Genomic DNA, 27,605 nt, shown 5'->3' with positions numbered 1-27,605 from the left:
TCTTTATCTGCTTCATTCATTTTATTGCAAAATTAAATTTAACTATATAAAATTTTTTTGCTAATTCATCTTTTTCTATAATTTAAAAAAAAAAGTACTCCAAAGCGTTCAATTTCGGTTTTACAATAAAGGATTCTGGAGCATGCTTATCTCTTAGGATTAGATAATGATTTGTGGTCTTCATTCTTGTACCGCAAACCCTTTTTTTACTTCACTTTCAGAATAGATTCAATTTTATTTTTGCAAAGCGGATTATTCCTTTTTTCTAAAGGGTTAGTTTTTTAACACTGTAAGGTTTTTGTATGAATATTGTGTCTACGCTTTTATAATATAGGCAGTTAAAAAAGTGATGATATTTTTCATTATATGTATGGCTATTTGAAAAGAGGTCGTTTCCGATCTAAATTCCACTTGAGCAGATTTGGTTTTAAATCTTTTTTTTTTTGTAAAAAAATTGCTTTAATTAAAAATGGCTATCAGGAAGCATTTTCTTGATATTCAACGTGAATAAAATTATATATACATATGTATGTATGTATGTTTGTGTCCATGTATTTATGTATGTATGTATGTATGTATGTATGTATGTATGTATGTATGTATGCATGTATGCATGTATATATGTATGTATGTATGTATGTATGTATGTATGTATGTATGTATGTATGTATGTACGTATGTATGTGTGTATGTATGTAATTATGTATATACCTATATGTATATGTGTTTCAGTAAATATATTCAAACGTTTATGTCTCAATTTGTACACCTACATCGACACAAGACCATCTCCTCTGCCCCTAGGTTTCCTGGAAGAGATCGCTTTTCAGCAATAAGGCCGCCCTTTGTACCTTACTCTGTTAAAATCAATCTGATATGTATTATTTCTGTATTGGTGTATAATAAAGTGTATTGTTATGTTATGTTAAATTTTTTTTTATTTTAGACTACTCAGTTATTAAACCCAAACTTTAGCAGTATGTACCAATATTCCTTGTTTTATAGATAATCTTGTATAATCAGCATAAAATATACTGATATTATAAGTACTTGCCTAATCTAAGTTTTATTAGATAACTATGAACAAATTGGCCTTCATATTTATAAATATCACAGAAGTCCCCTATGTCTTAGATGAGCTGATGCACAGCGCGGCGATGGGCGGTGGGGCCCTATTCGGGTGCTCCTCCGCCGGCCACAGTGGGATCAACCAGTTGGGAGGTGTTTACGTCAATGGCAGGCCGTTGCCCGACTCCACGAGGCAGAAGATTGTGGAGCTTGCCCACTCGGGCGCGAGGCCCTGCGACATCAGCCGCATCCTGCAGGTCTCCAACGGCTGCGTGTCTAAGATACTCGGCAGGTTAGTATTTTTGAATCAATAGCATGATAGCAGATAGTCCTGCTTACTTCCAGACTTAATATACTATATGTTATAACATTCAATATATGCATTAGGGGATCTTTTTAAGCAGAAAATTTGTTACAATTTGGTACGTTTTGATCAATTTGAATAATATATATTCAGATTTTTAAGTATTCAGTACAAATATTATTTCTTTATTGGTATTAGGTAATCGTAAAGCAAGAACAGGCTAAGAATTTCAATATGAATAATCGCCAACAATACATATAAAGAAATGTATTAAATTCGCTTTAAGCGTAATATGTTAATGCTTTAATCCAATTCTAAACAATTTACGAAATAAGTCTAACTGTATTGATTGAAGCAAAGGGCGCTCACAACAATTAAATCGAGCACTATTACACGAATAAATGAATTATTTAGCACAAAACCCATTGTCGTACAACAATAGCATAAGAATCGATTGTGACGGTTGTCCACGATGAGGTCGAATCCTCGAGCCACGCGAGCAAATTGACGGAGTTCCCATAATACCGCCTAAGGAACGCGACAATAGCGCGAACAATACGCGTCCATGGAATCAAGGAAATATTTGAACGACTTAATCAATACAAAAAGTTTGCATTCCCATAGAGTATTGTTTTTGTCTGAATGAAGTGCGCCGCGGGTGAGGTGGGAATCGACATCGGGTGCCGGGCGCCGACTAATTCCGTCAGGGAGCTTATCGTTTGATTGCGATTTTATCGGTTATCGCGGAGGATTTCGGCCCTCCACTCGAGTGCTTATTGAAACGCTCAATCCTATTGCCGTTAAAACTAAATCTATATGCGAGTTTATTTTAAATGCCACTCCAGAGCGAAGTGCCCGTTCCCTCCGGCTCCGTATGTGGCGACTTCATATTCGATTACTGCTTCGATTATTTTTACGAAATTGTATTCCACGCTCGATCTTACTTCTCGCAAGTTTTTATTTAAATATTGTATAAAATAGTATTAAATTTACATTCATTAATAAATACTCACACGCAAATCACATTTACGTTTCTATTATAAGTTCGACGTGAACAATTCAAAAGTCAATTTGGGACAATAAAGAAGTTTAAAAGACGTCAATCAAAGAAACTAGGAGTTTTAATGCAGGGTGTGCCTTTCAGGGCTGTCCCACGACCGCCCCTAAATAAACGCGATAAAAAGGAAAATAATAATATTTGTCAGTAATTGGCACCCCTGCTGGCTCTCGCATTGCGATAAGCACTTCGAGAGATCTTGTACGAAAGTTATTTGGCCGCTGGGTGCGTGTTATTATTTTCTGTTTGTTCGTTGTGTGTGTTTTTATTTATAAAAATTTAATAACAAATACATTCGAACAATTTAAATTATTATTAAAAAAATCAACACGAATTCTAACGTAGGTGCAATCAATAAATAAAACATATGAATAAGTATACATTTGAATAATAATATTAAGCTAAAATACATTGAAATTAAATTTAAAATAAAAACAAATATGTGTATGTAATGAAAATCAAATAACAAATAATATTTTAACACTGACGGACATAATTTGTAGGCTCAGAAATAATTTGAATAAATATCTAGTTTTTTGTATTCAAAAATATGAAATTTTAAATATTTATTTTGAATAAATTTATTTAACTGCTAAGTACTAGTAACTAGTAGCACCATAAACATATTTAACACGAAAACTATGATTTTGATAATATAAAACAATATCTTGGTGACTAAGTACAGACATGGAAAAATCTTAAAAAAAGTCTACACAGTTCTAATAATGCGACGTACGGCTGCAAGTGCATTTTTCCCACATGCCCCTAAAATTCTTATCGTGCCAATTACGTAAAGGGTTCAGTTCCTTAGGGCTTTATAAAGGGCAAGCGGCGGGACTCCTAATTAAAGAGCCCTCCCGCCACGCTTATGTTGTTCATATCTTGATTGTAAAACTACCATTTTTCTATACTTTTATAATATCAATTCTATCGCATATTTCGATATAAAAATCTGAACACTAATGCTTTTTTTTTTTAAAAAATCAATTCTCTAAAGTAAGCATTAGTTACAAGGCATTGTGCTAAATTGTTGCTTTGAGAAATACTTTCGTTCCCATATTTGAAGTCGGTTAAGTAACATGACTGATTATATTCTCTTTTGTCTCAGATTATCACGGAATATGCAGTAAGTAGACATTATTATACAATTATAGATTATAAAAAATATTTAAAAAAAGAACGAAGAACGCTTTTAAAAACAATTTCCAGAAAAAAAATTAATGATAATAATATAAGTACTGCAATAGTTTTAATTTGTCAATTAAAATAATAACAAGTTTCTTAAAAAAAAACATTCAAACCGCAACATACAACCGTTGCCTAGGCTTTTTGTCCCTACTAATGTTTACTAACTTAAGCATATAAATTAGAATTACTTAGTAATAGAAAAAAAGCTGATTCCACAAAAGCTATCTGTCTTGCGAACTGTCAAAAACGTAAAGTTAATAAGTTAATACTAATAATAAAAATTGTAAATACGTTACGAAATTTACAATTTTTCTTTATCTTTTATTCCAAAAGAACCTTTTACAAAGTATTAGAAAACTAAAAAAAAAAATTAGCCTAATTGGTCCAGTCCTTCTCGAGGTTTACGCTTTGCAACACATTTCATCATTTCAGCCTGTCACAGTCCACTGCTGGACATAGGCCTCCACAAGTTCACGCCGAAAATGGCGTGAACTCATGTGTGTTGATAGTCACCACGCTGGGCAGGCGAGTTGGTGACCGCAGGACTGGCTTTGTCGCACCGAAGACGCTACTGCCCGCACAACTTGCAACACATTTATCGATAGATGATTTAACCTGTATGCTTATTTCCAATTTCTAAACGCGTTATCAAGCATTTTAAAAACCAAAACTTAGCTCACCCCAAGATTTCGAGTAGTGCGTTACGCACCGCGTTTATTCAGACGCCCGAGGCGAAAACGATTACGATTTGCTCCCGGCCCTCAGCGATAATAACATTCGAATGGCCCTCCACAAAATAAACATGTATCGGCAGATGACATCTATTTATTCGGGGTTTGATTCCTTTTTAACAAAGCAAAGTCATGTAACGGTTTTTAGGTGACATTCAATTATAACCGAATTTAAAAACTTTTTTTTTTTACCAAAGTAGGTTACCAAATCGACTGTATCTTTTTATGTATGTTACTTCATAATTTATAATGGATGTACCGATTTTGATGATTCTTTTTCAGTTAAAAGCTGGTTTTGATATGGAACTAATCCATTTAAATTTGATCGAAGTCTGACGAGTACTATTTCTGCTATCCGTAATAATGTGTATTTAATTTATTATTTGTTCGCCCACCTACGATATTATATACATATATTTTTTCATCTGCGACCCTACACAATTATTAGGTGACCGAATCTAATTATTACTTTTGGTCATTTTGTTTAGAAAACTGATGTACCTATGTTTTGTCTCTTATGACATTGTATTTCCTTATTCTTTCTCTTGGACATTGTCTCTTTTTTGCACAGTAATTGTCTACAACGAGCTTAATCCGACTATTGTTTGAGTATTTGTTATTGTTTTTAGTCTTTCTTGCCTTTAGAACAATAACCCTAAAATTACAAGTAATTTTAAGAAGTTTTTTTAATAAACATAATAACAGTAAATAAAAATCTATTCACGTTTAAAAGAAGGTGAATTAGAGAAACCGAAGCTGTTACAAGAAATTAAACAATAAAAACATTGCGTTTTTCTTCCACTTCACCCTTGACATTAATAAATATTTACCCCTCAATAAAACGCCGAAATTTCTTAAATATCAGTTGTATCCGGCAATTCGACAATCGTATCGTCCCCATCGACATTTCACTGCAAATATCGACACATGTCGATTGCAACAATGCTCTCTGTACATCCTATATCTGAACCAGAATAAGAATGCATTTCGTGAAAAAACCATTATACCCTATTTCAAGGAATTAAAGTTTGTTTTCGCGTGTATCTTACTTAGTTATATGGCAGAGTTTGGCAAGCATGTTTGTATAGGTACTCGAAATAAGGGGATAGTTTGAGATTATATTCGTAATTGTGAGCTAATGCCGTTCTAGTGGGTCGGATGCTTAATGTTTTCAATGGTAAACGTAACATACGTACTACTTATTAAATTTTAGAATCGAGATGTATTCGAGTACTATTGTGTTCGGATACAAAAATATTTGTACGGCGTCTATAAGATTTTTTTAAATACTACTATCTATACTACTATGTCCATAGTTTATTATTTCATAAGAAGAGGTAACACAACGTAGAATCAACAATTTTAGAATATTTTAAAAATATTTTATAATTAATCTCTCTAATTATAAGTAAAACTGCATTTATTTACACAACGATCACATTTAAGATATTCAAAATTTAAACATACAAAATTAATTCTAGCGAAGTTAAAAAAACTAAAAAAAAATTAAAAACGTTTAGTTAAATAAAAACCAAGTTATGTATATCTGTAGTAGGTAGGCATACTCGGACGTTTAGCCGACATCATCACTCTTAATATTTGTCCACAGGTATTACGAGACGGGGTCAATCAAGCCCCGTGCGATAGGGGGTTCGAAGCCGCGGGTCGCGACGACGCCCGTGGTCCAGAAGATCGCGGACTACAAGAGAGAGTGCCCTTCGATCTTCGCATGGGAAATCAGAGATCGTCTGCTGAGTGAAAACGTATGCAATAACGACAACATACCGAGCGTAAGTAAAATTATACTTAAAATATAAATGTATAAAGTACTAAGAAATATCTAAATAAATTATTTTACACACGTTTAAAATTAAATTAATTACATTCGAAGTAATAACAAGGAAAATAAAATCTAAAAGGTGGCTCGCATATTTTAAATTAATATCTTATATTATAGCCTATTCGCACAATAAATTTTCTACCAACAAAGAGTTCGCATTTTTTAAAATACAAAAACGACTTTCATGATTTAGGTATACCTATTACCTCATCATCATCCTCATCATCATCAGTTCAGCCCAATACATTCCACAGCTGGACATAGGCCTGCACAAATTCGCACCAAAAATGGAGTGAACTCATGTGTGTTGCCTATAGTCACCACGCTGGGCAGGCGGGTTGGTGACCGCAGGGCTGGCTTTGGCTTTTACCTATTACCTACATTTTCATAAACTAGAACCCAGTCTTAACTGAGGTAGGGCACAGCAGGAATTTCCTGCTCAAAATATGGAGCAGCCCGACGGGGGTAGTACCTCGACCTTACAGAAGATCACAGCAAAACAATACTGTTTTCAAGCAGTATTGTGTTCCTGTTGGTGAGTAAGGTGACCAGAGCTCCTGGGGGGATTGGGGATTGGGTCGGCAACGCGCTTGCGATGCTTCTGGTGTTGCAGGTGTCTATAAGCTAGGGTAATCGCTTACCATCAGGTGAGCCGTACGCTTATTTGCCGACCTAGTGACATAAAAAAAAGTCTTACAAGTTAAAAAAGTCTAACGCCAATACTAAAACCGTTAGGTAGGTACTTGATAAAGGTTGCATGGATACTGTGCATCCCCATTTATCTTATAGCACCATAAAAATATGATTTGATACTTCTTCTATTTTCCCATAATACCATACTCTACAAGATTGATTTGTATAAAAATATATTGACAATATTTTTACTATAAGAAAACATAAGTAAGCGAGCCAAACTCAACGGCCTCCAGTAAGTTGGAATCACATATTGAAACAAATTGGTGCCAAAAGGTGCCCAGACCACGACACCATCCAACACTGTGCCAACCTGTATAATGTTTTAAATTTAGCTATTCTTAAATGTATTCGATTAATTATAATAATTGAATGCAATTTTATCTCACGATAAAAGTGCTGAGATTGGAAGTAATTTTATATTGTAAAATCTTACTAAAGGTTTTATGATATGATTTATTGAAAAATCGTGGTTCAGGCTACCTAGCAAATATCATTTATTTATGTATATTATATTTATATGTATTACACATATATTAACTATCAGTATTGCTTTGTAATGGGTTCCCCTGCGATACCAAAGACAAAAAAAGATAGACTACCGCATGCGGACGGCGCATGATCAAGAATTTTGACAAGAGCCCAGTGAGATGCAATTTTGTAATAGGTACAAGAAATTTAATAGTTAATAGCTAAATTATCGTATAATCGCTAAAGTGGTAAAGTAGTCTGATTGCTTTATTTATGATAATCTCTTTAATTTCTTACGTTAATATCGACTTGTCTGTACCAACTCGTATTTTTAAACTGACAACCCAATAGGTAGCTACTTATGTATTATTAATTAAATTAACTGACCTTGTAATTGAGCAAACCGCAATTTAACACGCTATAATAACGACTTCGATTTTAAGAATTAAAGTTTCCTTAAGACCGTAATATCGTGTTATTAATAAATTATTATTATTATTATTAATGTTAAAAATATTTAATAATTATCGAATGACATAATAATAATAGCAATCTGCAATAATAATAACAGTGATCACGTAGGCTAGGTATACTCGTATGTATATTAGACACTGTATAGTGTATAGCCATTATACATGACAATGAATAAAACTCTTACGCTTTTTTTAACGTTACGGACGTTTTTTAAAGCCTAGGGTACAACCCATAAGGAACTTTGTTACAAAAATATTACTATTTTAATACAGTTAACATTTCGATGTCTGTCTAGTTCTAAAAAATAATAATAATAACCAGGTAGGAACAAAGTTCCTTCGGATAGTATAGAAGCAACACAATTTGAAAAAAAAAATGTTGAATTTTATATGTATTTCTAGTTCTTAATTTTTTTTTTGTTGATTGGTTTTTAATTAAGTACATAAAAGTATTAAAAAAATTTAGTATTTTAGAAAATAACAAATACCGTAAAATAAAATAAATCAAACATAATAATAATAATAATTCAAACTATTAAGTGAAATTAAAAAAAACATGGCTTTATTTATTTTGTCGACAGTATAAAATTACAGAAATAATTAAAAAAAAAAAGGTTTACTAGTAATATTTTACTTTTACAAACGTCATATTATACAGTCATGTGACTGATATTACGTTACTTCCGTTATATATTTTTCTTACGGTTTTAGTATCACATTTTTTTCAGTTCGTTCGCCCAGCCATATGTCAAGCCTGTAAGGAACTTCGTTCCAAAAAGAAATCAATTATCCTCTAAGGTCATTTTTAATAAGGTTTCAACAGAGCTAAAAATCGTATCACAAAGAATACATTTAACTTCAATTCGAAATACTGTTAAAAATCCAAATATGTGATTGTCACAAGCGATCGTCATCTATTCAAACATTAAATCAAAATCGAATCACGTCAAAACACATTCAAACAGACATTTCATTAAAATCATACTTATTGTCGTAAAATAAGCTGGTCAGACACAAAGGCTACCTAATCCAATTCCGAAATTTACCAAGTTTTCAAGCATATGTTCACAAACCCAGCTCTGCTATTGTCCGAGGTCCTTTTCGAGCACTGTCGTAGTAATAAACTTCTCTGTGAACTATGGGCGACAGTTTATAAAAATTTTTCGTTTCGTCCGCTTTGTGCTATTTCATCAATACAAATCGTCGAATGTTATTGACTGGATCGTAAAATCTTTGTATTTTATTAACGTATGTTTATGTTCACGAGTTAATCGAATTTTTAAAAATGGATTTTATGTTTTCTTTCTTACTTCTTGAGACTAGGAATTGTCTCCAAAAGTTTTTTTTTTTAATGTAACTAGACAATTCAATTCGGTCTTATAATAAAAATAATTGGTTGGTAAATAATTGGATTGATGGTTAATAGTGGTAATGATGAATAGGCAGGCACAGTTAATATTAATTATACAGCTGACCACACAATAGACTATTCTACAAAATTATTTACAACCAAAAAATAATAACAAAGAATAAACAAAAGAGTTGAAATAAAAACGTTAAAAAAATATTAACGGTCCAAAGGTGAAATATCATAAGTTGAATAAAGTCATTTTAGTGACACGATCTGTAATCGAAGCGGACGTAAGCGAGCGACATCTGCCGCAAAAAAAAAACATACTTAAAAGCGAATATTGTTATTTTTTTTCATCGATCGGGCCAATTTTTCTGTTAATCATGTCAAAACTCGGCCCTTTGTGAACGAGTGTAAACATGCCGTGACAAAGCTACGGCTGATTTTTTTATCTGCGGTTATTTCAAAACTTTGAAGTAGAGTCGCGGTTCGATCTCAATTTTGAATTACACAATTTGTTTCAATTAAAATTTCAATGCTTTTATCGTTATTTTTGCAGTCATTAATTATTAGAATACAAGAAACATACACCATTTATTTGTACGAGCCTACTTCAATATTTTTTCACGCGTCTATATATAGAATAGGTATCTAATTAATAAAGAAATCAACACGAGCTCGTCGACATACCGCCTATATATCAATAACGAGAGGGAACAGTGCTCGTACATCATCCCTCTTACCTAGAAGATTCGTGAAGGGGCTATTTTTATGACTGTCGCACGCACACGGCCCACTGGGCATTGCCGATGGGAGATATGGTGACACGTGTGCCAGAGAGGGATGGGTGTTTATTGCGAGTTGCGTAGTCTAGTCATAACGGTCGAATGGGCGTGATGTTTCTTACCGGCTGCGAGTAGACAAAAATACTTGGAACAATCGATTGCGACTTCGCGGAAGAGGGGCGTAAGTGCCCGCTCTGTTCGTTGTTATATCTATAATATTTAAAATATTTCTCGATACTGTCGCTGCGTATTAATAAATAATGGCTTCATAAGATCTTCATACTTAATATAAGCTGACGGCTTAATAGGGCCGTCTACTACCTTTTTTTTTATGATCCCGTCTATGAATCTCGAACACAATATGATACCTAAACGCTTCCTTAATAATTTAATAAAAAACAATCTAAATATAAACTGACATTTAATCTGGATCTACCTAAGTTATAATACATCGTCAAACATATTCAAGAAATTTTAAGTCACGAAACAGAAATACAAAACTACGTAAGCGGTTTTATGTTTCTCGTACTTACGGCACTTTTCTTTTCGGAATCGACACTTTAATGCTGCGTTTCACGCATGGGTGCGCGGACGTTCGTCGTCTCCCTCACTCATATGGGAGCACCATATCTGTAGTTCATCTACCCTCTTCTATGGTTTACCAACTGCTTATGCTGCATAGGAATGGATAGTTAAGTTTAGATATGTATGATAATGTAGGAGATTTCAGTTGACGAGCGGTAACAACTTACTACTATTATTATGAATAAACTTTATGTTTTTTTTTTATTGTAATGCTAAGAAGGATATTTAAAGTTATGAAACTTTTTTGAAGTTATACTTCATTTGGCGCGTTAGAGAAAATGATTAGAGTAAAATTTTACGAGGCGCGCACACCGTCACACAAAACCACTGACGCCCTGAAGTTAGCTAGTCAATGAAGAAGAAGTTTGCAACGTGAAGTTAGCTAGCCAATGAAGTATAATTTCTTACGTGCGTACACAAGTATACACTCATTTTATTTTTCACTTGAAGCTGCATTCGAAATTCGACAATTTTTCACACTCCTTTTCCGCAAAGATGACCGCATCGCATTAAACCGTGTCCGTTTCGTTAACGACAATTTTTTAACTTGAATCGAATTTTAAATTGATGTAAAGAAAATAACGAAATATGTAATTGACGAAGTTAACGATATAATCCATGTTAATTGTAACAGTTTTATAATTCCTATGTGTGATTTTACAATGATAAGTATCAACCTTTGTCGTACCTACCTATTTATAATTAACGAGTTAGATACAGATATACCCTTTTTATTGATATCTTATTTTATTTTAATTGTATGTTTCTTATCTAGTGTAGATTTTAACACTTTTTCTTGCACGTCCACTAGTTATCCGATTCGGCTTTTGCTTTATACTTATCTACGTTTTGAAATTGTAGATAGTGATATCTAATAAAATAAAAAGCAAAAAAAAAAAAACATTTCAAACCGATTCGACTACAATGTTATTAAGTATCTAAAACAATTTCAATGTAATTTTACCTTAGCCTCGTCCCCATTAAAAAAAAAAAAAAAACAAAACCTTTACGTGCAATTTGACATTCAAACGTCTTAGTTGTCGTGATATAAAAGTAGAAGTGTATGTACTTGGAATAATTACCTCCAGACATAAGTTATTAATATGAAATACTCATATACGTGTTAAAGACACTAATAAAAGAGTCGATCGATAAACAGTAATATAATTTAGTAATTTTAATCTGCTGCACGTTTGAGTGGTCCTAGTAAGGCGACACCGCCCAAACGCTACCGGTTCGCATTTTAGAGGCTTCCTGTCAATATTACGTGGACACGCACTCGTTACTCGATCTCCACGTTTACATCCTAATTAAGATCTTCGGTATGAGGACATCTCGCATATATTAATTTACATATTTATTATGTGCCAGCTAAAATAACGCACGATATTTTGAAGTGTTTTCGATTTTTTTTTAGCTACCGACTGATAAATACTAATTTTTTAAAAGTGATGCTAACTTATTAGATCTTATATGTTATATATATTTAAAAAAATAAGTACAAGTATGATAATATATAATACTATATAATTAGGATTATATTATAATTTGATTTATATAAAGGTATGATAACTCGGAGTTCAAGTTTTGAGTTTTTGACTTTACAATGTTGTTACCAATTCTGCTGCAAAAAGCTGTGTGACAACGGCAGTGAAAAATATAGCCAACCCCTGCTTCCCGTGGCTGTCGTAAGAGACGACTAAGGGATAACACAGTTCCACTACCACCTTGGAACTTAAAAAACCGACCGATGGCGGGATAACCACCCGAATGCTGGCTTTGAAATACAAGGGTCGAAGACGGGCAGCAGCATCTTCGCTGCGACAAAGTCAGCCCTGCGGTCACCAACCCGCCTGCACAGCGTGGTGACCTTGGGCAACACACATGAGTTCACGCCACGAGGTCTACCTATGTCCAGCAGTGGACAGCGATAGGCTTAAGTGTACCAATACTAAATGCAGGTTTATAGACCTATATTCTTTCGCTCATAAATTAAATTTAACTAGGAAATGAAATGAATAAAATCTATCAAACGACGTCACGAACGACCGACAAAACGTTAACGTACATTTATAACAAATGTTTATTGTTTACCACATAATAATGACCTATTTGCGTTCTACCGAAACAAACAAACTTATTGATTTCGACGTCAATGTTAAATTAGTTTGACAAAATAGCTAATAAATAAGCTATTGTGCTCGCAATGACATATGCAATGTGTATTTAAATACAATGTAAATAACGTTTAAGTTTAAACGAGATGATATGCATGTTTGTCGTTGTTCATTTTGAGTTTTGTTCGTACCTACCCAGGTACTTATGTTACCATGGCGTTTGTGTTAGGGATCACTGCCAAGTCAGCATTTACTTTGCCATATAATGAATTTTTTTATATAACTCATTCTTTATCTACTCTAATAAGTATGAAGTGCAAGAGTTAGGCCCTTAATAGACACGTTAGTTATTTGTACACATACATAACATTACAAAAATATTCGAAACTCTAAAGCCATAATCAACTAAATATCGACTCAACCAATCTCAGACGTCCTCAGAGAATTGCAAAAAACCCCAAAGACCGCACCCCAACCGCTTTCCACCGGGGAATCGAACCCGGGTCTCCGCGGGTTAAGCGTGTACGTTAAAATGTTTATAGATAATGCTTATAGGTAATAGTAATTCTAATCCGGAGGGTTGACGACCCTTCCGATGGAATGTAATGGCTTTTGTCCGGACGTATCGCTTGATGCTGCGGCAGGAGTAAGCGTTGTGCAACTTTGTAAAAGGGGCTTTCCTTTGATCGTCGTTGCGATACATTCCTTACCTATTGATAGGCGTATTAACCGCATTCTAACACGCATTTCTTCACATACCCATATGTAATACAACAAAAAATTAATATTTATCTGGATTTTAAAAAGAATAAACAAAAAGTTTAACGTAACATTAAATCATATCATAAAACTTCCACATCACTTAACATACTAATATCTGTGTGAAAAAAATACATTAAAAAGGCCTATATTCCGTTAGGTGGTTCGTTTTACAATCGATTTAATTAACAGGGCTATCGATAATAACCTGTTATGTTAGATAGTCGAGCTTTTGTTCTAACGCGTCACACGAGACCACCTACACGAGTCGTACTATCGCATGATCTATCACCGTGTCCCGACGCAACGACGTGCGTACGCGCATCCCTAGTGACACCTGTCAATGTCAAAGTGACGCGAGAACGCCCGCGCGCCGCGTTAAGATGATCTACGACTCCATATATTTCCGACACTTAAGTAATTACAGTGTTCGTTGAACGCTGTAACGGATCTATGATATTAGTACCTTATGCGGGATCTTCGATGTATTTCATAAGTATAATGAAACAGTTTTATGTTATAATACGTCGCGTGCAGTGTGAGCTCTATCGCTGCGCGCGCGCATGTCATGTTGCATCGCGAAACTCGATCCGTTCCCTCGCACTGAGATTTTATCTCGACTCTTATTTCATTATTCTGCATTATATTTTATTAATATTATCATTATGGTATGAAAGCAGTGAAACTTCCTGATTGTTTGTTTTTCAGTGTATTTTATTCAACATGTCTGAGTAGGGTTGACACAACATTTATAATTAAATACATAATTATAAAACAATTAAAGTGACTGAATAGGCCAAATAAAAAAAGTAATCGAATCAGAAGCATTACCTAACATCAAAATAGGTTTCGTAAAACTGTGAAGGCTGATACAAATAATCGTTTGTGAAAAACATATATGAATACTAATTAATAAATTGGTCCGAGAGTAATGTGCGCAACACCTAACCAAGCGGCCTAGTATGATGCGCTGACTTAGAACAAAATAATTATATATATCTGTGTTATGACGATGATACCTTTTCGATTTAGTTGTGATCCTTTTTCGATACTATTAATAAACACACACCCACAGTCTCTGTCCTTTTTAACCGACTTCCAAAAAAGAAGGTTCTCAATTCGATTGTATTTTTTTATGTATGTTACATCAGAACTTTTGACTAGGTCGACCGATTTCGATGAATTTTATTTTAATTGGAAGGTGTTACGTGTCATTTGGTCCCTTTTAAATTTAATTGGGATCTGACAAATACTTTTAGTGTTATATTCAATAATGCGTGTTGACTATTTTTTCGTCGACTTACGTTGTAATAAACCGCAAAACTTTTCTCTGGGTTTATCGATTTCGATGATTCTTACTTTAATGGATAGCTAATGATTGTCATGTAGTATCATTTAAATTTGATCTAGATCTGATGACTACTTTTTTAGTAATCTTTGATAGCGCGTATTTACTTGATTATTTGTTTGTCTACCTACGTTGTATTACTTGTCGATGTAATTGAAGTCGGTTTTTTTTCGTTTGCGAGCAAACACAATTATATATATAAAAAATTGTAGATTATATCGATAAATTTTTAGTCTATATTTATATAGGTATACACTATACGTAGCTATGTATTTCTAGGAAGTTATCGTACCTCTTTTCCTGTTATAACATATTCCGGACCTTATATGGTAAGATTATGGCGTCATGATTTTTTAAGTATTTTAAATAAAGCTTAAGAAATGCCACTGGTAAGATACCTAACGTCATATGATTTTAAGCGTCTAATAGGGCATTGATCTCACTTTTATTTGGAATACCTAGATTTTTTTATTGAATCAAATCACACGTTGTATAGTCTAGATTTGTAGAACTTATTTTTTATGGAATGTGTTCTTGATCCTGAATAATAGTTACAACCTTAGTATCCAAATTTCCACCTTAGTAGGTACGTAACATTTACGCTACGCTTCAGCCTGTAATATCCCACTAGTGGGCATAGGCCTCTTACCCGTGTAGGAGAGGGATCACAGCTTAATCTACCAAGCTGCTCCAATGCGGGTTGGCGGATATATTCCTTACTATGAGTAACGATCGCTATCAGTTGTACATGATAACAACCGGGACCGACGGCTTAACGTGCTCTCCGAGGCACGGTGGGGAGACCCACAAGGACTGCACAAGCACCCAGACCAAACACCTGTATGGCCAATACAAATGTTTGTCATATACGGGGATCGGACCTGCAACCGCCAGCGCAACAGGTACAACTGTGAAATGGTGGCTGTGACCGTTGCGCGAACGCGGCGTCAACATTTCGAGTGTTAAAATATTTTGACAAATTAACGCAGGCATATATTTAAAGTCTAATAATATTAACCGTTGATAGTATTTTTCTGTTACGCAGACAAACAATGGTATTATTACTCTCCCATAATATGACAACCTATCTAGATACATCCAATGTCTGTTATCTTGGATTCTAAAGGAAAAAAAAAAACAGAAATTGACAGTTTAAACCTTCGGAAACTTCGCAATTATACCCTTCTCCTCTTCTTTCTTCCTATTTATTTATTTATTATTATATATCAGAATTTGTCATAATTTCTTCTAGAATATGAAATTTTTTACGATGATTTTATTCTATGATTGTCCACAAATCACATAATCTGTCTAATTTAATTTAGTACGACTATCTTTATCCACATACGTAGATATGTGACCATTGTAAATAAGAGCTTTATTAATTTAAGAACCAACAACTTTTTTTAAAATAAGTATAAAAAAGTATACAGCAAAAAAATCATAATGAAGATTTAGTTTCAACTAGACTTAATAACTTTTTTATAAATGAAACTCAATGTATTTGTAACATATTTGTTTTAAGCCTATTCATAATGCACCCCTTACACGGGGCATTTTTTGAAATCTTGTTTAAAGCCACCCCCCGCCCTTCACGTCTGAAACACGCGGGCCCTTTACACACATCGATGATCACTAATTCGACGTCCCCAGTACCGAAACGGTATAAGTCATTATATAAAACAATTATGTCCTATGGTCTGATAAATATTCTAGTTAGAAATGTTCTTTTTTCAAATAGGTGCGTCATTTGGAATGAGAACATTTTGACTTATAAAACTCGTAATTACTAAGTTTTGTGAGAAATAAAATAAAAATAAAGTCAATAACACAATAATGTGGTTTGTTCTCAAATGTAAAAACCGATTTAAATTCACATCGATAAGTATCAAAATGAGAAAACCATAAACGCACTATTAGTCACGCGTCACGCAAAGAACACGCGTTGTTGGGGATATCTCAAAACCTGATAGTCTGATTTCGCTCAAAATTAAATGGGAGCACATGGCAAACACCAGCTTTCGAATAAAGAAGAACCACCAAAATCCCAGTACCTAAAAAGATATGAGATAACACCGTAACACATATATTTTAGTAATCATATTAAAATACAGTGAATTAAGTACCTCCCACTTTTTTGAAGTCGGTTAAAAATCTAAAAACATAATAACAATATTTATTGATCAATTAAATAAATTAACTCTTTAATTTTAATCAAACAATAAAAAATATAATACTTTTAATAATTCTAATACGAACGTGTTCAAAGAAGTTAAAAATCATATAAAAAAAGTTGGTTTTAGAATTTTTTTTTTAAATATATATTTGCAATGAATTTCGTTAATTACGATATAAATGTGACGTAACAACAACAGTAACCGCGTTAGACATCTAGTGTTAAACTAAACCCATTAAAAAAAACACAAAAAAACGAATTTCGAACAAAATGTTGCGTATTATTTTTTGTATATAAAAGCTTTTAGCACATAAATGTATAGAGGTTTAACGGCACCTGTACATTACCTTCCATTAGCGCTACACGGGATTAAACCAACACGTTACACCGATAGTTTGAGTTCGCTTCGTATTCAAAATATATGCGAAATTTTACATATGAAAGCTTTTTTTTGGTGAAGAAAATAAAATTGGAATAACGAAACGCTTTATATTATCCTTTAAGAAAAATAATTTCGCTACGATGTTCTATTTTGATTAAATTGACGTTTCGAAATTTAAAATCATAATGGTAAGAAATAGTTTTTTTAAAAGTTTTTTCTTAATATACTCTTTCATATACACGAAGGTTTTATATATACTCTTACTAAGTTACTACAATGAATATATAACATATACTATATAGAATACTCAAGCGAAGAACACAAAAGCAAATCTTTCAAGAGATACTTGTAACTGAAAACGTCCAAGGAAAATCGATTATGAACGTAATATCCGAAAACTGTGAACACATTTGCGAATTTGCAGCCGCCCTCCGATCCCCGGCCGTTACGGAGAAAAATATATTTTCCCCGTTGCCAATAGCAACAAGAAAACAGATAGATATTATTATCTAGGGACGCCCCGCGGCGCTGCCTATATACATACAGCGAAGATTGTACGTGTTAAAATGGGCATACATAGAGTATATTTGTGTGAGTTAGGTTTTTACGCATGCGTGCTTTTTTGGCGAAAGTAGATGGATATTGGGGTTTTTAGGCCCTGAAGGGGTGAGTGGGGAGGGCCCTAATCTGTGTCCCTTTGAGGCTCCCGATTGGAATTTAGTAATCATATTAAATTTTAAATTACACGTGCTTGGAAGTTAAAAGGGCGGGAACGTTTTGCAATTTGTTTCCCATTAGATAGTTATTTAGTTTGCCCGAGATTGGGACGCGTGTATGTGTGTAGGTAGTAAACATGTGTGTGTGACTTTGTGTACGATATTCCTTTTGTTCATTTCAGTTGTTGGAAAGTTTATATTTATATCTTTATTGAATATTTAAGTTTTGTAGTATATTAAAACTATATCAGCAATACATATGTAAGTATAGGTGTCTATAGTAGGTGCATAATGAACTGGAAGTTTTAAATTATGTATATTTATTTATAGGTGACCCATTTCTTATACATGCTTATACATAGGTGTGTAATGTGTTTATATACAAAGTTGCTTCAAAATTAAAATTATCAACAGGTTATGGTTTATAACACTAAGAAGTTTTATTCTAAGTAGTACTGTTTATTTACTACAGTTACTTAGAACTTTATTTCGAATATGACATTGAATACTTTACTAATCAAAAATAAAAATCTAAAATTCCTTTATCGAAGTAGATTAAAAGCAGCTTAAAGTGTTATTTAAAATATTTTTCAATAATAATGAATTATAACATTGACAATTAGCATGCAATTGGCAACTTTTACTTAAAATAATACCATTAAGTTGCCTATTTGAAGAACAGACGACCGCATGTGTAGGTATGTTAATAATAATAATGCATTCATAAAAAAATATGTTAGAACATACTTGAAAAAAATCCTATTTCAAATAAGTAGGACTTCTCAATTCGACTGTATTTTTTTTTGTATATCTGTTCCTTATAACTTTTTGCTGTGTTTGATGATACCGATTTTGATGATTCTTCGGGTGCTTGTAATGTTAATTTCAATTTTTTTGAGATATATGAGCTATTCCTAACAATACGTATTTAATTGACGGTTTTACCGACTGCCTTCGGCGTTTTACTTGTCGATGTAATTGAAGTCAGTTTTTTTTTCGTTTGCGAGCAAACACAAATGTAATATAATGCTATTTACTACATCTAGGTGTCATCGATCAACCGTGTGCTAAGAAATCTGGCGTCGCAGAAGGAGCAAGCCGCATCAGCGCAGAACGACAGCGTTTACGAGAAGCTCCGAATGTTCAACGGTCAGGCAGCCACGGGCTGGTGGTACCCTGGACTCCCTACAGCCCCCGCGGCGCCCACGATACCAGCACCCTTACCACCTCAGTTGAACAGACCAGGGACTGAGGAGCATAAGAGAGGTAGGTGGAATTATAGGGAGACGTACCTCGCGGTTGTAGCTGTGTCGATATTTATAGATATTTGTTCGTTTATTATTAGTCATAATGTAATTTATTTTTTATTATGTAATATCTTCTTCAATAAGCTGGTTCAAAATTGGGGACAGAAATCTTCAGACTAATTTTTAATGGCACAAATGGATTTGTTAATTTTATTATAATTTACGAGTGTAATTTACCTATGATTTGGTTTTACTACATGTAAGTTAAATAAGTTTTCCATTTCACTTTTACTTTTAGTTTTTATTCATACTTATAATACATAATTTAACATTTTAGTTTTATTACAATGTTTAACAATATTAATGTTTCAAAGGATATTCTTGGATACATATAAAGATGTAAGCTAAAGCTTTTGATGTTTAATGTTCTAAATGATATATTATAAATCTAGTAGATATTTTTGTTTGTATGTCACTCAAGCACACACAACGTATATTAACTTACATACAAATCCAATAAAGTGTACATACTTTATTACATTTTACGATACGTCAAAGAGTCACACAGATTCCCGGGCACGCGCTCAAAGCGTGTAATATTGTCAGGCACCCAATAGAGGTCACGACACTGCGATGTCCTTTTTCCCGCTTTGACTTGCAACTCGTCTGAATGTCTGAGACCTAGGTTAGGGTTGCTACTTTCCTTTCATAAAATCTTTCGTATTTATTAAGATTTACTATATAAAATGAAGGATAACCCTTGTTCGATTCATTTGTATACTATTCTAATTATATTGATCTAAATCTATTAATTGATTTACACACATGTTTTAATTCTTCTATACCGCCAGCCACAGCTTGATGCTATATATTGTATTAGCTCTGAGTAATGTAGATTTTTATTGTTAAATGAATTTTTGAAAACGGTTAAGTACCTACATTTAGCGATTATCGATAACAAACAATCAAATGCCTCACACTCAATGACCCAGGGTAGAATGTAAATCCTACGTTGGAAGTCGAGAAACACATACGCAAGTATTAGCAATACTACTACAGGGATAATAAACACACTTGTCATGTGCGGAAATTGAATCTACGACTCAACCAGTCGCTGTGACCACTGAACCGAGGCGTTTACGTAAAGAAATAAATCTTTACTCTTTATGTATTATGAATAATATAGCCTTAATATACACTTAAAGAGTGCTCAACCCTAGGCCTTAAACCGTGAGGCTTGTGAGGGTAAAAGTGGGTGGTACGTTTCTTCGCCCGTCTTTGTGGCTTGCAAGATGATGTCTCTTTGTTTCTTGCGTGATGTTCGGTTTTACTTTATTACATGCGGATTTGAGAACTAAATACTCGAGAAAATTGATGGTAATGACTACAAGCAATGTTTCTTCAAAGCTGTCAATTTTAGTACGTTATCATTTTTTTTTTTATTATTATAAAATGGCACAACTGAAGGAAGAGAGTGAGGAGTACAACAGTAAAATCTCACCAAAAAGTTCTAATAGATGAACTAAGAACAATTAGAAATGACACTAGAATTGTAGAACTAATTATTCTACACGTTAACTCAATATGAGACAAAACAGTTCATATAATTTGTTTAGTCATAATCACAAGGGATACATAACATCATAAAACTATATTACAAATATGTTCTTACAAACTACTAAATGCCTTATTGAATGCGACGCATAACGTACATAACGTAAAAAAAAAAACTTTTAGTAGGTTCCATAATCGCGTGAACTGCAGAAAATTTAAAGTGTAGACTAAAGTTGTACATATAAGAATACTTTTAAACTGTCATTCAGTTCGTAACATTAAACGGTTGAATGTTTAAAGTAAATTTGTAAATTGAATCTCTCTCAATCAATCCTATTCGCAGCAAGGAGTGCAATTCCTCGTGAAGCCGATCGTTTACTGCAATATCGATGTTCCTTCGCGTAAATACAATGTTTTAACTGATAATTACGTTGTCAAAGGAATTGTTTCAGATTATTTTGTTTAGAATATTGTTAAATTTATTAATTAATACTTTAGTATATATACGTACCATGAATAGATTTTAAATAGGTAAAGCTTAAAGATAGCTACGGATTTTTTAGTACAATGGGCGGACTTGTAAGTATTTAGACAACCTCTCCTTTCTCCCCGGCAACCTTAATAATTTAAACAAAATGATGGATGAAATGTTAAATATCCCACTGCTGGACTATTCTTGCTTTTATGAAGGAGAATAGTTAGAGCTAAATCAGCCAAGCGACTCAAATCTTTTTTCTTTTTATATGCTGTTTTTTTATTCGAATTTGATTGGAATTGGATTTGATTTGAACTAAAGAAACTAAAATATTCAGCGTTACAAGTCCAATTTTGAACACATTGTCCTTTGACCTCGTACATCACAGGTTTGTTGGCTATCTGTTCTACTTATATTAATTTTAATAAAAAATTAAACAAGATTTAATATAAACTTTTCTTTTAATTCCGTGTAACATGACAATAAATTCTTGGTAACAAATTAGAGCACGTTTCGCTATGTGCACTTTGACGCCTTCCGTCTGTACGTGACTTAAAACATTGCGACAAATGTAAAGAAAGATCCCTTAACGCAAAGAGTTAACAGCTGTAACAAAATTTAGTACTAAACAATATAAGTATATATTATATTAGAACAATAAGGTATTTTGAAAATTTTTACTAATTCGCAAGTAAGTGTTACAAAGAAATTATTAAATAAATAAATTTAAAGGTGTTTGCCATACACACACGGTTGTCTATTCCTAAGGCAAGTACTTAATGCCTGTGATTTAGGTATCAGCCGGCTTATATAGAAACATATTTTTTAACCGACTTCCAAAAAAGGAGGAGGTTCTCAATTCGACTGTATTTTTTTTTTTTTTTTTTTATGTATGTTACATCAGAACTTTTGACCGTGTGGACCGATTTCGACAAATTTTCTTTTAATCGAAAGGTGGTGTGTGCCAATTGGTCCCATTTAAATTTATTTGAGATCTAACAACTACTTTTCGAGCTATATCTAATAATGCGTTTTTACTTAACGCCTTTTTCGTCGACCTACGTTGTATTATACCGCATAACTTTCTACTGGATGTACCGATTTTGATAATTCTTTTTTTGTCATAAAGGGGATATCCCTAGTTTGATACCATGATAAGGAAACCAGGATCTGATGATGGAATCCTAGAGAAATCGAGGGAAACTCTCGAAAATCCGCAATAACTTTTTACTGGGTGTACCGATTTTTTAATGATTTTTAATTTAATCGAAAGCCGATGTTTATCATGTGGTCACATTTAAATTTCATCGAGATCTGATAACTACTTTTTGAGTAATCTCTGATAATGCGTTGTTACTTGACTATTTTTTCGTCGATCTACGTTGTATTACTCGTCGATGTAATTGAAGTCGGATTTTTTTCGTTTGCGAGCAAACACAATTATTTATTCAGTTTTCATATATTACGGAGTGAGAGAGTTTGCTTGTTTGTTTATTTGATTGCACTCATCTAAGAAGTTACAAGGTCATTTGTGAATATTCTTCTTCCGTTAGAAAGCCTATTTGTCGGCTGACGTTAAATTACGATACATACCAACATTAACGCGGGCGAAATCAAGGGTTTTTGTCTAGTTCGCATTGTATCTGTGTTCAAGATTAGTATTTAGAGCAGAGGGTTCACCAGTTCCGGCTACTCGGGGCACGTCGGGCCTGCACTTTGACGCTACACTCCCCGCCGGGCGTGACTTGAAACACTTATTGCTCTTGCAAAGAAAACTGACGAATTCAAGTTTATTTACATGAAAAAAAATTTCTCAGCAATATCATTATGAACGAGCGCTCGTATTTTAAAAATGGAATATTGTAATTAAAATACAAAAGTTTTTGATGGATGTATGTTATTAAACTTTTATCGTGTAATTGGATTTCGAAATGTATGAATGGTTGTCAAGTGAACTAATATTTTTTAATTTTTAAGCAAATAAATTCTAATTTAATTAAAAAAAAATACACAAATTTTCGGCTCTTAAGCAATCTTCACTACTGATAGAAACACTCCTGTTCACTTCCTTAGGACTGAAATTTAAAAAATAAATCATTTAATAACAATCATCAGTTCATTTAAATAAAATAAAAAATCCAAAGCAATTTATTTGAATAGTTATTAGAAAAATATTATTTATTATTCGATGTTAAAAAAATTACAGAAAAATTATCCGCACACATTTTCGCCGTTTTTTTAATAAATATGAAAATATTTGTAACATTGGCGTCGAAAAACAAACGGGATTGATCAATGAAACATTTTGTTCAATAGGCAATGGCCTACAAATTTTTAATATTCAACGCAATGTTTGATTCACGGATCGACGGGCGCGTCCGATGTTCCAAAGCATACGCGAATAAAACGAAACAAAATGGCCGATGTTTTTCTCTCCCGCCAAAAAAAAAACGCGCGAGTGATTGACGCACAATGTAAATTTTCATTCCTTTTTAGCTGACTATATTTTATTCATTAAAACCTTAATCATATTAAACTATTAAAACATGGTATTTATGTCAAATACAAATATATTTTCATAATAATATTGATATAAAACCTTTATTTGCTCTGTTTGCGGGTAGTTCAAATAATTGCACAAATTGCTTGTACATACAGGTTTAGAATATAAACAGTCCGTGGACGGTCGGACCAACAAGCGGTTGGACAATTGCACGAGACAAATTAACCGTGATATTGAGAAACAAATAGATCGAAACCGTAGACAAACTTACACCACACAAATACACTTTTTAAATTTAATTATCTTATAAATATAAATACTTCTTTCCTAGGTAAAGTAGGAAATAATTACAGAAGTAAAGATACACGTCTCTATACCTCTGTAATTATTTCAGCGTGAAGACTTGTATAATTACCATCGCTATCTTTAAATATACATTTTTAAGTGACTTACTAACTTGCGTGCTTTATAGTCACTGGAATAAAATTTCGGTAGTGCCAGTTCTAAAGAATTAAATCTAATACAAATACATAAACAAGATTGAATTTTATTTATACAACTAAATTCAGAAATGATTATAGCTAAAAAGAAAATATATATAGGTATATATATAAGTATAGCTATATATCAGTATATATGAAGATAAAAGTATCAATATTGAAGAGTCAAAACGTCAAATAGTCACATTGCAATATGAAACTGTTTTCAACACAAATCATTCGAATACTTCAGGCACCCCTCGCCAGGTGGTTGAACACTATTACAACATAACTATCGATTACACGTCGCGAGTTCTCGATTGTAGCACCGCTATGAAACAATAGCTTTTTAATCGAACCATTCCAGTGCAATTGAGTTAAATTCAAAGGCACTCGATGATCAAAGTGACACGTTAAAAAGTTAATAGCTTAGGTTTCCCGCTTCGGTTGTTCCGATTTGAAATCGAGACCAGGGTTTCGATTACCATTTCGGTAAATTAGCAAACAGACGCGTGTTGATAAATTCTTAAAGTATGTATGTGTTTGTTTTTGTTTTAGGTGCCTAGTCTCTAGTCCAATATACGAGTATTATACAATGCAGACGTACATATCTCAACTATACTAACGTAGGTATATCTAAAAAATGTTCTTATAGTAGGTACTAGTCAATAGAAAGTCATCGTAAAGAAGTTACTTGTCTCAAAAATCTGAAATTAAACAATCGTAAAAAAATAGATCAGTGGAAGAGATAACAGTCTCAATTGTCAAAACTGTTAAAATCTAAAAAAATGTAATTTTGCTACTGCTTTTAATATTCTAAGACTATAATTTTAACTCACTAATTACCTAATATTTATTTTTGGTTTGTTGAATTGTTTGTTTATGTTTTCCTTTATAAGTCTCTGGGAAACAGCGCGGTGAATCAAGCTTGTATCTGAAACTATTCCGAACATTGTCCACGGCCTTGCAGAGCTTTTTTCTTAGTGTGTGTGTTTGATTTTTCTAAAGTTTATGTGGTTTTAAAATACTAAACTTTCATTAATATTATTACTTGATTTTTAATAAATTATTATATATCATATTCAGTTTCAGAACGTTGATATTATTTATCAACTTTGAATACTCTTCTCCCACGTGATTTCATTCTAATAATTCTTATATTTAACAATTTTTATACTAAAAGTAATGAATTTTACAAAGTATGTATGTATGCATTTATTTTAATTAAAATGAAACATTTTATCTTTAAAACGCAAATAAGTAGTTTCTAAAGACCCAAACTTTTACGTTCATGTTTTTTAGATCTGACAAATAATAAACCTTGTTTAAAATTTAGAATTCCGATTGTTTCCAATCTAAATATAATTATTCGAATACAATATATAAATGAGAAAACTAAACGCGTGTACGAATTCGACAACCTATTTTACTTACAATTTATTGCAAATTAATGGTTTGAACCACCACTTTTCCGCCCGTCCTAATAAACCATTATTACCAAACATGGACCGGTCTATCTAGAGCCCTCGGGAGCGAAGACTCATCTCAATCGCGGTACATTTGTATGTGATGGTGGAAAAGTGATGGGTCTGGATAATTGGTTGTTTGTAATCAACATCTATCCCCCGCAGGGTCATCTAAATTACTTAGTAGTGGGGTAGATAAGGTTTAGTTTTTATTATTGTGAGCTCGAGTGTGTCAATTGATGTCTTGTAACGAGTGGGGAGAGCCGGGTGTACGTCTGTGGTGTAATTACGTTTCATTTGTTAAACGATATATTTGAGATACTCATTTTACAGTTTCATTGTTGCTGATATTTATAATACTTTACAAATTTATGTCACTTATCATCCTCATGTCATGTCATGTCATAGTCTATGCCATTTCTAGATAACATAGGCTATTAAAACATAATACGAAGTTAGTTTCAAATTTATTTCATTAGATTCAGAATTTATTATTAAAAAACAAAAAATTCCTTTTTAATAGTATGTAATATACTTTACTAGCCATCCGCCCGCGGTATCGTTCGAATGAAACACGATTTTTGGCTATCCCTTTTTTACAGTAACGGAACGATCGTTGATGAAAGAATTTTTAAAATAGGTCCCGTAGTTTTTTTCTTTATATATAACAAACAATCGAAACTCACCAAGTCTTTTCTCTCTATAATATTATTATGTATGGTTTAGTTTATTAAATATTTTAAACTAATTTACTCTCGTGACTCTACTTGCCTTTTCGTATTAATAGTTTCGTTGAGATAAAAATCACGATAACGGGTGAAGGCGTCGAGGCGTGTAAACCAACATAAAAAGAAATTATTTTAGCTTTTATCGTAACCACTATTATTATACTGTATTTAAAAGATTTAACTTAATTAGCCCCAGCAATTAACTTAATAATTATATTATTTTATCTTCTAAACAGTTTATTTATTTAATTATAATCTAAAAATATAATAGTTAGATTTAAATATCGTTTGGTGCTATTTCTTTTTGGTTGGCTTTGGGTTTTCTTGACGGTGATTATAAAAGTCACGCTATAAGTTATGGCGGCCCTACTATTAAAATTGGACATGACGTATAGATATTTAAAATTCAAATGCTATTTGTTAAGAATAAGACTTGCTGAAATGACAGATGTTGTCATGTGAATTTTAAATAATCGTTCTTTATAACAATCTTGTATATTTTTTTTTAAATCCGAATTAGTGCAGCTATTCATTCATTTTCATTTATACAAAAAAATCTAATGTTATAATAATAGGTTTCGGTAATCTACCTACCTGTTATGTCCTAGTTCAATAATTTTAATAACGCGATTGTCAAATTAGGTAGATTGCGTCTTGTCCAGCAATCCGACAGTGACTGGAGCCATAGTGTAAGGCACAAGCGCTAGCGGCTTAAAATTCGAATGTATTATGTTATAAAATTCCACTAGATAACTTGGATAATACAGTTATTATTTGTCGTTGGTGGTTTATGGTCTGTTTTTTAATTTAGGGGAATGGCGGTTAACGGAATATAGCTAAAACGCTGCTTTGTGTTTCTTTAAGATGTTATACAGATCAAGAAAATTTACCTTTTATTATCGATGTATTTGAAATTGTATTTTTGACATGTGAATTTGAAAGCATGTTCTCTTCATTGAGTTTGCGGTCTTTGCTCTGAATAATAGTTGTCAATTGTTGTCTATATCAAGATCGATTCGAGCTTATGGGTTAGAGGAAGAGCGTCTTACACACAAGTCCCTCGACGATTTGTGCGACAAAGACTCAAGGTATTGTTCATTTTACATTAT

At 32.9% G+C, this 27,605-nt stretch overlaps 1 protein-coding gene across 1 annotated transcript in view; it reads left to right on the top strand.

Moving 5' to 3' along the window:
* Positions 1-1,142: 1,142 nt before the first annotated feature.
* The window catches only part of LOC123662726 (paired box protein Pax-6), a 41,055-nt gene continuing 14,592 nt past the window's right edge, over positions 1,143-27,605 (top strand). Inside the window, exons 1-5 of the mRNA XM_045597529.1 lie at positions 1,143-1,360; positions 5,958-6,138; positions 19,091-19,310; positions 20,584-20,588; positions 24,692-24,722. Coding sequence (XP_045453485.1) covers positions 1,143-1,360; positions 5,958-6,138; positions 19,091-19,310; positions 20,584-20,588; positions 24,692-24,722 — 655 coding nt within the window. The remainder of the gene's footprint in view (positions 1,361-5,957; positions 6,139-19,090; positions 19,311-20,583; positions 20,589-24,691; positions 24,723-27,605) is intronic.

This window comes from Melitaea cinxia, chromosome 19 (genome assembly GCF_905220565.1).
Source record: "Melitaea cinxia chromosome 19, ilMelCinx1.1, whole genome shotgun sequence".
Lineage (NCBI taxonomy): Eukaryota > Metazoa > Arthropoda > Insecta > Lepidoptera > Nymphalidae > Melitaea > Melitaea cinxia.
This window is presented reverse-complemented; position numbering and strand designations above follow the sequence as displayed.